The sequence below is a fragment of the Parasteatoda tepidariorum genome, chromosome 2, assembly GCF_043381705.1.
Source record: "Parasteatoda tepidariorum isolate YZ-2023 chromosome 2, CAS_Ptep_4.0, whole genome shotgun sequence".
NCBI classification, from domain to species: Eukaryota; Metazoa; Arthropoda; class Arachnida; order Araneae; family Theridiidae; genus Parasteatoda; species Parasteatoda tepidariorum.
Genome location: NC_092205.1, coordinates 82,874,530 through 82,886,963, shown reverse-complemented (window position 1 = coordinate 82,886,963; position 12,434 = coordinate 82,874,530). Strand labels below are relative to the sequence as shown.

The window sequence follows — 12,434 nt, the reverse complement described above, 5'->3', positions numbered from 1 at the left end:
GTTTCTCAATGTCAATAGTGATAGTTGCATAAAAAATTAATGGAGTTTTTCAACATCAATAGTGATATTTGTATCAATATTAATGAAGCTTACGTCAGTAGAAATGTTTGTATCTGTGAAAAAGTTTTATTGAGCATATTTTGAGGACGAAGTGCAAAGATTTTTTTCCCAATACAGTGAAGCCTGTGTAAGCTGAGCATTTTAACTAAGAAAAATGGTCAACTTATAGATAGAGATGCGGCACTATTTTCTACTTTCTTAAAATATGTTCTTGTAAATATCAAGTTATTCACACATTTCCTGCATATTATTAATCAAAATATTGATAAATATGAGTAAATTTTCGAACATGATTTTAAAATTTTTATTTAGCAAATACTCCATACATCTTAAGGAATAAAAGTTGATTACTAGAATAAATTACAATCTGTTACATATTTTTAATGCTAAACTGATTAATTAACAAAAACAATCTGTATGTCGTGTATTCTAGGTATTAATAAATAATTTCCTTGAAAAAAATAATAATCAATAACTGCAATACAACTGGTAAATTTAAAATTGCATTCATTTTTATAGGATAAAATTTCTTTAGTTATTCTTAATCTAGAAATATGTTTTTTTATTTACGATTCTTATCTATTTTGATGCTAATTGCGTTCTTAAAAGGTGTTGTTTTAAAGCTTAGTAATTTTACTGGAACAATAACATCATCAAATCACCAAATAATGCATTATAATATATTTTCTGGAAAGATTATTTCCACGGACCGATTAAGACAAATTCAGGCCCAAGGCCCACCAAATTCTCCGGGCCCCTTACAAAATATTTTGAAATTAAATTACTAAAGTTTACGTAATATTTTGAGTGATAAGTCATAGAAAAGAATCTATTAAACTGCATGAATCAAGATAAACATTCTAAGAAATTTTGAAAGAAGACAATTGAAGATTATTTTTCTAAGATAAAGTATACGTATCTATAAATTAAAGCAAAATATAAAACAACAAAACAATGTTTAGCCAAAATAAAAATAATTTGGTGACCACAAACAATTGAAATCAGTGATTTTTGTGAAAAGTCACTGATTAGCTGAATTATTTTTTTATTGTATGCTGTAATTATTTTTTATTTAGTACTTAAACCAACACAAAGCTATCCCACTTTTCGTTAGACTTTTTACTAATTTTTGAGCCCCCTCCGAGAGGCCTTGGCCCATTCCTATTGGGTCTAGATGATAATTAGGCCCAGGTTATTTCCAAATGGAAATATCGATGCCAACTAACACCTCCCAGAAGATAGAAAGCCTCAGAGAGGATCAATTTAGTAGTCCGACGTGACGAACATAATTTACGCAGTGGAAAAATATGAACGATGTCACCACGTTCGGACTACTAAGTTACGCATTGGGAGATACGAAATATGTCATTAAGTTTGGAGAACTATAGGATTAAATATTTTGTTTATGGTAACCTGCGCTGACGCCTTCTTTCTTTTAGGAGGTATTGTGCGAACCGACACAATAGATAAAAAATATCTATGCCAAGTATAGATAATATCGTAAGGACGTATCGATGCTTTTTTAATATCACTAATCTAGAAATTGTACAATAGAAATTTTTCTACTTTAGAAACTTTTAATGTGAAAGATTCTATAATACGTAAATTTAGTGAATTTCTGTGAACGAAAAATAATGAAGCTTGATGAATTCTTTTGCGTACAAATATTTTACAGCTATTATTTTATATTAACAATTCATTTGAATAAAAAGTATTGAAAAATTCAATCATAATATCGTAAGGACGCATCGATGCTTTTTCAATATCACTAATCTAGAAATTGTACAATTGAAATTTTTCTACTTTAGAAACTTTTAATGTGAAAGCTTCTATAATGCGTAAATTTATTGAATTTAAGCGAACGAAAAATAATGAATCTTGATGAATTCTTTTGCGTACAAGTATTTCACAGCTATTATTTTATATTAACAATTCATTTGAATTAAAAGTATTGAAAAATTCAATCGTAATATCGTAAGGACGTATCGATGCTCTTTCAATATCACTAATCTAGAAATTGTACAATAGAAATTTTTCTACTTTAGAAACTTTTAACGTGAAAGCTTCTATAATGCGTAAATTTATTGAATTTAAGTGAACGAAAAATAATGAATCTTGATGAATTCTTTTGAGTACAAATATTTTACAGCTATTAGTTTATATTAACAATTCATTTGAATAAAAAGTATTGAAAAATTCAAGCAAAGAGGATTTTAATCGAAGTTATATTTTTGTATCTAATGTTTCGTAGAGGTAACTTCGATGCACACAAATTCTTCTTTATATCGCTCAAAAAAAAAAAAAAAAAAAAAAAAAAAAAAAAAAAAAAAAAAAAAAAAAAANAAAAAAAAAAAAAAAAAGATATAAGTGCAAAAATTTGTTATCAGTCACGCGCGCAATCGGCGTCTTGTTTGTCGATAAAAATGTCACTGTATTTTATCGTTTGAAAGACGAATCATAATTTTCTCAAATTCTTATAGGTTGCAAACTTCTTTGTCGGCAAAATAAACTTGGAATTCAGTTTATTCAGTTTATAGTTTGGGAGTACTATTAACGAACTGAATAGAAAAAGAATGAAGTCTCTACAAAATAAAATTCTTTTTTTGTGAAAATGCAACAAAAGGAAGTAATAGTGCATGGTTTTGATACAATCGTATGAGCAAATAGAATTTAAAGTGTTTTGTTCAAGAGAAATTAAAGATTAACGTTTATGAATTTCCTGTTGTAAAATAGAATCGTACATTTCTGGAACTTCCCATTAAAACAGCTGTTTTAAGTATATTTACTGTTATTTTACGCAAAAGTAGCATAAAGCGTCTTAGGTTCTTCATTACATTAATTTCAAAAAATCATTCTTATATAATAATGGTTCCTTTTGCGAAAACAAATAAAAATTATTTCTGCCAAATGGAAAACAAAAGCAATATAAATTGTTTTCATCTGTTATGAATATTATTGTTAAAACACATACCTTTGCAGGGATCTTTGTATGGAAATTGCAATGGACCTGGAAAAAAAAGATCATTTTTTAATACTAATATTTACGCATTTAAATAAGATTCTTAAAATCTTTAATTTATATGGTAGAAAAATAGTATAATCTGACAACATTTTCTTTTAAGTATATAATTTCTTTTTTGTCTTCTCGCAAATAATGCTACAAATCAGCTGCAACCCTAAGAAGGTGGCAAGTTAAATTCCACTCTGCTGCAAATAAATTCTTTTTAAAACTTCACAACACCAAATTACTGAAAAATGTGCTTTATTTGAAAATGCATGTTACTTGCATAATTATCGGTTGGGAATAATGAATCTGTAATTATTTTTTATCAATCTTGTATCATTTTCTCAAAAATCCAAATTTTAGCTTAGCGAAACTTCATATTTTAATAGCACACGAAACAACTTACTGTCAAACGTCATGCACTATCACCAACAGCTTGACTACCAGCTTGTTGATCTTGGCGACTTTAGCAAATTTTCGGAGATATTTTTGCTGATATTTAAGCATATCTACCTTGGTAAAATTTCGAGGCTCTTTTTGCATTATATTCTTTGCAAATGGCATAGGCATCCTATTTTTATGTAATTTCCCCACTCTCTACACTTTTCCTCTCTTTGTTTCAATGGTTTTGGTGAATCTTGCCTTTTCCCCAAGGCCTTACATTTCAATAAGTAGTCGAAATATACTGGCATGGGGAAATAGCAAGATTTGTTAAAAAACATGGCAATAGAAAGGGGGAAAGTGTAGAGAGTGAGGAAAGTACGCACACCTGTGATTTTTCGACTTTTTACAAAGAGTATAGGAAGCAAGATATTCAGATATTCACTTAAAACTTGGCGACTTTTCTCCTGCAAAAATGGTTTGTGATGGACCATTTTGGCTTCGATATATAAATTAAATACCTTTTATTAAACAAATTACTTAGTTGCATCCAACAGACAGAAACGTTCAGAATTTTTGCACATGTTATTGTTCAAGTTACATTTCGTAACTCATCAAGTTTGCAGAAAATTTGAACATTATTATGGTTTAACCTTTCATCAATTTTCTTAAAGCGTATTCGACCTTACGCGTACACTTAATTAGAGCAAAATTTTAAAACTCAACCAAATATAGCATGTTATATTACACTTCAGCGTCATTTAAACTGCAAATATAAGAAATCCACCCTCTCCACATGTTTTGACCAAACAAAGTAACAAATTTTCCATTAATTTTTTATTTTATTTATTTTTTCAGCTAATCATGGATAATTTATTAACCATTTAAAAAAATAAAAATGAAGGTGGAAGAAAATTTAAAAAAAATTATAACTCATGAAAATCTAGTTTTTTTTCTTGTAAAAAACTCTTCTGTTTAATACAATAGTTAACTAAATTATATATTTATCGAATTTTTTAACATATAAATAAGTTTCAATTTGAACATTAGTAAGGAAGCACTTAAGAAGTAAAAGTATCAAAAAGTTTTAGTTTATTTATTTAAAAGTTTCATAAGAAGAAAAGCATTTAAAAGTTTTAATAAGAACTAATTCATTTTCAAAAGCTTATGGCCACTAAACACATCTCTTTCTTAATTTCGAAATTTCCGTTATTGTGTTGTACTGAGATAAATAACACTAAGAAAAATCTGTCGCATGTTAATAAGGAATTTTGTACTCACTTCCATTGGCTAAATCATGACATGTTTTTATTTCTCTTTCTGGGTATTTAGTATCTCTACTGAAGCATACCTTGGCAGGTCCGTTGAAGGATTCAAACTATATAGAAACGAAAATTTTAATTAAAAGATTATTTAGCTGAAAAAATAATAGTTACATATGTATACAATATACCTTTATTGATACAATATAATATACAATATACAATATAGCATTACAATATACAATATACCATACAATATACCTTTATTGATAATAAATTTTCTTTAATTTTTGGAAGGAATAGAAACTAAAGGACATTTCTCAATCTAATGGTGGGCTTATGTGTCACGACCTAAACATACACTATAAAAAATTCCTGGTTAAATTACGGTAAAAAAATACCGACACTCAGAGTACCGGTACTTTTTACAGTAAAATCCATTTTTACCGGAACGTGTTTCGGAACAAAAATCTAATATACCAATATTTTTACAGTAGTAATTACCATAAAATCACTAAATTACTCTACTGAATATTTTAGGGGGAAATAACATATTTTACAGAAAAAATGGATTTTTATGGATGATGCACCTTAAGTACTTTATATGTAATTTTTTACAGTAAAGGCAGTAAGGAACTTCTGAATAAATAGGCGGAAGTTTCCTGAAAAATAAAAATAAAGATTTTAATTTTGAAAAACTTATCGTGGATATGTATTTGAGAGAGATTTCGTTGATATTTATTGCATTTTATGTAATAATGGACATCTACTGACAGTTTAAAATTTTAAAATCTGCGAACGGGTTGCATAGTTAATTTGGTAATTGCATTTTGTGTTACGATTTTGAAAACGCTTCCCTCTTTTTAAGTTTTATCAACAGTTTGTATGTAACACATAGTCAAAATAGCGTTAACACTACTTTATTGCTTTTAATAAACAGCATTTACTGCAAATTTAGCTGGTATGTGTAGAAAACAAACTTCGAAGCAAATAAAATTCAAATTTGAAAATCCAATGTATTCAAAACTGAAACAGCATGTACTCATTTTCGAACAACATTTTATAAATAGTTCAGTTTAAAAATTAACCATTCATTGTGAAGAATTGCTAATATAAATATGCAAATAAAATTACCACAATTTGCAGATCATTGAAAGATTACTATCAACATTTAAAAAAAAATGTTTTTTGGGAATTCCTTTCATTGAAAGAGAAACTCAAGTTGTATACATATATGTGCATGGGAAAAACTGTCATTGATATTGAATTTATTGTCAGTGTTAAGAGTACTGATTTTTAGATTTTTAAACATCCTATAATGGTTAACATATAAAATACTCTATGTCTACTATACGGAGGAAATTACCGTTTCTTTAAATTAATATAGCTGTGTCTGTGCAAAAAATGCTGAAAATATAACGCACAAGCATACAAAAAGTATTGCATCTACGCAATTTGTATATCAATTTTAGCATAATTTCGTCAAACCTCAGTATGACATTTTTTAAAAGTTTGTGTGAATTTGAAGGTTTTAAATCAAATTACAATCTTAACTGATTTTGGAAATTCATAAAAAAAGAAATTGTAATTAGCAAACATACATAAAATATTTTATTCTGATCGTTTTATTTAAATTTTTTCCAGCCTCTATTCTGTTTCTGCAATATTTTCAAACTGAATCGATCTTTGCTAACTGAAAAATTTTCAAGCACCTGTTTTAAATGTAAAATGGAGGACAAATTCACATGCTTAATTTAAATTATTATGAATTATTATGAAACCTTAAAAATATGCAATATAAATTTTAAAGTTTAAATATATTTCAAAATAAAAATAATAAAATAATAAAGAAATAATATTTTCTAAATTCTCCCTTTTCATACTCTTTTTTTTATTCAATACTCTTTTTCATACATTTAAGTTCTCTTCATTTAAAAAAAAATTTAACAAAAATTTAAATTATGATTTTTAACATCCTGAAAGATATGCATTGTATATTTTGAAATATAAAAAAAATACAATATTTCATACCACAAATTTTAAATTGAAGCTTTTGTAGAAATATTTAGCTGGCATTGACCAATGTTGAATACCACTTGGTGTTATGTAATTTTCATAAATTGCACTTCTTTCACTTCTAGCTTGTTCACAATCAGTATATTGAAGTCTTCCAGGAACTGACAAAAAAAAAAATTTGTTAATAAATTTATTAAATTATTTACTTAATTACATTTATTAATCAGTTTTATTTATTTTGGACTTAAAAGTCCAAAAATTTAATTTTGGACTTAAATTAATTTTGTAATTTAAAAGAATTTTAACATTTTAAATTACGTCCCTACATTTTAATAGCGTCTAATTTTTTATTTTCAAATAAAACAACAAAAATTTCGTGCAGGATTTTCTTTAATTGTTTGTTTTTCAGTTGATTTTACGTCATTTGGAAAAAATATTATTACAAAGATCCGACTCGGAATTTGCTTAATTTTATTTTCTATTATTACTGTTATAAAATAACTAAAGCAATTTACTGCAAATCTAGGCAGAATTCTATTGTATTTGAGGTACAAAGAGGGGTAAACCACGAGAACCGCTATTTCAACAACGCGAGAAATTCAACACATGGCCCCTTTACTGCTGGATACATATTTTGTACTCGAATCGAAAAGTTATTAATGTGAGACCTTGGACAGCAATAAGTTGCTCCGGGTATGCTTTACTTTACTTTAATAATAATAATAATAATTGATGAAGGATCTTGCGAATTTGGTTGAAATTAAACTTTTTCATCAAATTCTATTAAAAGTAAAAAAAAATACGCAGAAAATTAGAATAAAATTTTTCATTTAAGATTCGCAAAGAATTGGAAAAAAAAGAGACAAAATAAATTAAATTTTTTATCCAAAATACAAGACGGAAAAACAATAGAGTTTTGTTAAATGTTTATTTTCCAAGCAAAAACAATATTCTCCCGAAAATGTTCAAAATCCTTTAGTTCAAAACTACTTATTAAACAAGAAGATTACAAGATTTGCCGAATTTGCAATGTGCAGTGAGAACTGCAGCTCTAATTATTCTTGTATGAATACCATATTTTACTCTCTAAATTGTACTTGTAACTCCATTGCTTAAGATATTCAGTGAATAAATTATTATTGTTATTTTGAAGTAAATAAATAACATCTGTTGGTAAACACCCCGTTTATTATAAATTTACTTAATAAAAGTAACTAACAAAAATTTTATTTCATTACCTGTGATAACTTTGGAATATAATTGTTTTGCTACCAAGTCCTCTATTAAATCAACTGCACTCATAACAAATGTAGTAACGCCTCTGGAGTATTTCTTTAAGACATCAAAGTTTTTGCCAAGTGGAAAAACAGTTACATCTGTGGGTGAAATTTTTTTATACTTTTTTGATAACATAAAAATGTTTGTGTAGTAACACCTATATAGTAATGCAGTAACATCTCTGGAATATATTATTAAAACATATAAGTTTTTGCCCTGAAGAAAAATAGGTGGAAAAATTGCTTGAATTTTGATTACAAACAAAAACATTCAGGGTATTTTTTTTAGTATCACTATTTATTAGTATCACAGGGCATCACTATTTTTCTAAGTTTATTGTAACATAAACAATATAAATCTAACATTATAAAACTAATAAAAAACTGTTTGAAAGAGCTTAAAAATTAAAAATAATTTAATGAGAAAGATGTCTTTCTTTTAAGTCATTCGCTTAAATACTGCTTCTTTTTATGTGATATTGCAACTTAAATCCTGCATAGATTAAATCGAAAATAACACAGCAAAAAAAACTACTATTTTATTTAATAATATGACGTTAAAAAAAAGTTCAGATAAATTGTGTAAGTTTTTTAACGAGAGAAAATTATTTTCATGTAATATTCTGCTGCCATCTAATGGCAAAATCAAACATTAAGATTTAATTCAATAAAGTTTTATAAAATATTGGGTCTTGTTGTTTCTACTAGAGCCTTCATAATCAGTAAAACAGTGAAATTAATGTTTTCAATGAAACAGCCCCGGAAAATTTAAAATGTAAATAATTTTAAGAATATTCATTTCATTATTTTTTACACTATTAAAATAATTGTAGTCAAACCTTTGAAAAGGATTAAGAATAATGGTAACTGTAAAGGCAATATGAAATGTTTAATGCGGTTAATTTTAACTGATGTATAAACTAACACAGGATTAATTTAAACTAACTTAAATGCAAATATTAAAGCAACTGGAAATGTATGCTACTGCCTGCGCCTTTTATCTAAAAAAAGTTAAACATATTCTGTTATTTGTATTGATTGCAAATGTTAAGGTTTTGTGTTTATAGACAATTGTCTGAATAATGCAATGAAAAAAACTTTGGGATAATAAGTATTTTAACAAATATTGATGCATTTTCTATACATTTTGAATAGTGTTTCACAAAATTTAGTTTGGAGACGACGAAAAAAAAAGGGGGAGAGAAAGAAAATATGTAAAATTTAGTTCGGAAAATAATCAAAAATACTCGCACATGAAAAATTATTCTTGAATTTGGTTATGATACCTGATGGGTATTTTGGAGCTCTTTGCTGCAATGAGCTTATAGCTTACTTGTCTTTAAGATGAATACTTTAGAGTGATTGGCTGAGTTTTACAGGAGATGAATATCAGGTCAGTGATGAACGAAAGATAGAAATTTGAGAAAAATTTAGTTCCAAGGGAGAAAAGAAAAAAAATTAACCGCATATGTAAAAATTAGTTTGAAAAAAACAAACGGAGAAAAACAATTGCGTTTGTAAAATTTAGTTTGAAAAGAGAGAAGAAAAAACTCGCGCAGGAAAAATTTAGTTTGAGAAAAGAAAAAGAAACGAAGGAAACTTTCTCAGGTATGTAAAATTTACTTTGAAAAAAAATAAAAGGAAGAAAATACTAGTCAGTGTGAAATATAGTTTTCAAGAAGAAAGAAAAAGACAGGAAATTAATATGTTACCTCGGTGTGCTAAATGGAAATCAGTCAAAGCTTTATCAAGTCTGGCATGTTGTGCAGTCTGTCGTCCTGGTGGTGGAAGGTCTTCAGAAAAATCAAATAAAATTACAACCTGAAATACACGAATTCACATTAAAGGGTTGTTATTTTTTACCATTTCAGATAAAAAAAATTTAAAAAAGCACAAAGAAAAACAAATAAATCAAAACAGTGAAGCCGATAGTAAAAATATTCGACTCCGACATCCCAACTGCTACTTAGACTTGAGCTATATTTAAATTTCCACAGAATTCTAGCAAATTATTAATATCAATGTAATGGTAATGAATGGTAAGTAAATGGTAAGTGTTAATTTCAAGTTTTATCGTTTTAGATATTTCTAAAAAATACGATTAGATTTAACGATTAATAGAATTAAAACTTGTATTTTTTAACACATATATTTATAGAAAATATTGAAATAAACTTGAAATAGGTATAATACATCATCTTTTTATATAGATAAAAATATACATTTTCTTACCCTTCCATTTACCCCGCTCTTTTGAGTGTCGTTCTCGTTCTTAGCAGCCAAATACTGGTTGAGAGCAATGATCATTTCATCTGGAGCACTGCTGGCAGCTGGATCTAAAGTGCAAAAAAATATAATATAACATGATATGATATGATATGATATGATATGATATGATATGATATGATATGATATAATATAATATAACATGATATGATATGATATGATATGATATGATATGANCGAACATATATATGGTGTTAATATAATATATAATATAATATAATATAATATAATATATTATAATATAATATAATATAATATAATTTCTCTAACTGCCACTTACATTATCTCCTTGACACAGAATTTCTATTTAAAATATATTTTATTATCAATTTAATTATAATAGTTATGAAGTACAGCATGAAATATGGAGTTTTTTCTGCGTTAAAAGTAATATCTACCGAAATCAAAGTAATATCAACGGCTCAATTCCAAACAGTAATTTTTCAAATTTGTTGATATTACTTGATTAAAAACTTCCTTTCCTTCAAAAATATGCAAATTGGAAGTAACAGTTGACATATTTTCAAGGGCTCAGAAATAGTCACTCATTTTCAAGACTTACCAGATGAGAATTAAAAGAAACTGAAGTGATTTGAAATCCAAGCAGCTTTGCGTTTCATAATCACATTTGTTTCTTCTCGTTAGGCAAGTCTAGAAAATGGGAGCTTATTTTTGAGCGTTTGAAACAAGAGGACTATTATTTCCAATTCGTATATTTTTGAAGCAAATGAAGCTTTTAATCAAGTAAAAGGTTCAATATTGCTCATAAAAAGATAACGATAGTTACTAAAGCATCTTCCACATGATGTACTTAAAGAAAAGTGTGCATAAAAATAAAATTATGCATGTAATAAACAAAATCACAGTTGGTCTTTTTCCAAAACCAGCTTAATCCAAAATACTTACAAAACAACATTAAAAATAAAGTGCTTTTGACAATGAAAATTATTTTCAGATAATTATGGATGTCCCTGAACTTTTTTCTTTGTTTAAATTTTTGAATGCGTTTTTTTTTCATGTAATTGTTTGAGTAGGATTAGTAGCCAAACAACCCAAATCATCTAAATGAAGCTAATATTAAGTTTACTGCAAGTGTCGTTAATGCTGGATGTGTTTGTTTATGTCAGTTGTCAAAAAGTTGAAAGAAGAACATTCAAGTTAAAGGAATGAGATGTGCTTAAGAGATCGGATGAGTTTCTTGGAATAGCGTGTGACGATAGATGAGGTGAGAATATGTGACAAAATTTGCAGGAAGGTTATTGCTCCTTAATATATTTAATTTTTAATGATTTAACTTTTTCGTTTGCTTTGCTAAACTAAATCAAATATAATTTTCAAAATTAATTATGGCTTGTCATTACTTGCTCATTTGCCAATTTGAAAACCCTCTCGAGCACAATGTTAGAAATTTCTTGAAAAAAAATTAGTTAAATAACAATTTATTTAATTGTTATTATACCAAATTTAAACGAAACAGTCACATAACCATAAATAAGACGGTATTTAAACTGTTAACTGTGAGAAAGACCGTTTATTATCTGCTCTAAGCTAATACGATATATAAGCAGAATTTTATAACACTAACTAGGCCTACCTAATAAAGCTACTTATTTCCTAGCAGCTTGGTATATATTATAGCCTAGAGGACTAATCTGTCGATCTCATGACCGACAGAAAGTTGTGATCGAGTCTCAGCGTTTACACCACAATATTTCATCTATTTTATTTAATATATGAAGAGTTTCACTGTTCTGTGCTCCCCAATTTGTGACCCTGGAATACAATTCTCTCATTCCAGCATAGGTAGCAGTACCATAAAGCTGCATAACAAATCCGAAGTATAATATTTCTTATCTCGAACGAAAAGGGAAATAACTAGATAAACTAGTTAAACAGCATTCCACGATTCATTTAAAAAAGCACAACTTAACCACTACATAATTGCAATGTCCATTACCTAATGAAAGGTTACCATGTCCAATTAAATTTCTTTTAGTGTTTTGAACCCATGCCAGTTGTAAATGGTTAAAACTACATAGCATTTATTAACCATAACTAGTTGTAAACGGTTTCAAAACCCTAAAGGTGAAAATTTTTCCTTACTTTAAACTTTACTGTTAACTTAATGGACAGATATCTGACTGTTAT

General features: G+C 27.4%; 1 protein-coding gene across 2 annotated transcripts in view; it reads right to left on the bottom strand.

Moving 5' to 3' along the window:
* LOC107436727 (uncharacterized) overlaps positions 1-12,434 on the bottom strand; it is a 34,537-nt gene that overhangs the window by 5,194 nt on the left and 16,909 nt on the right. For both annotated transcript variants that reach the window (XM_043051905.2, XM_043051906.2), the window contains exons 11-16: positions 10,233-10,336; positions 9,713-9,821; positions 7,962-8,099; positions 6,739-6,884; positions 4,727-4,823; positions 3,032-3,067 (exon numbers count right to left, since the gene is read on the bottom strand). In XM_043051905.2, the coding sequence (XP_042907839.1) occupies positions 3,032-3,067; positions 4,727-4,823; positions 6,739-6,884; positions 7,962-8,099; positions 9,713-9,821; positions 10,233-10,336 (630 nt within the window). The remainder of the gene's footprint in view (positions 1-3,031; positions 3,068-4,726; positions 4,824-6,738; positions 6,885-7,961; positions 8,100-9,712; positions 9,822-10,232; positions 10,337-12,434) is intronic.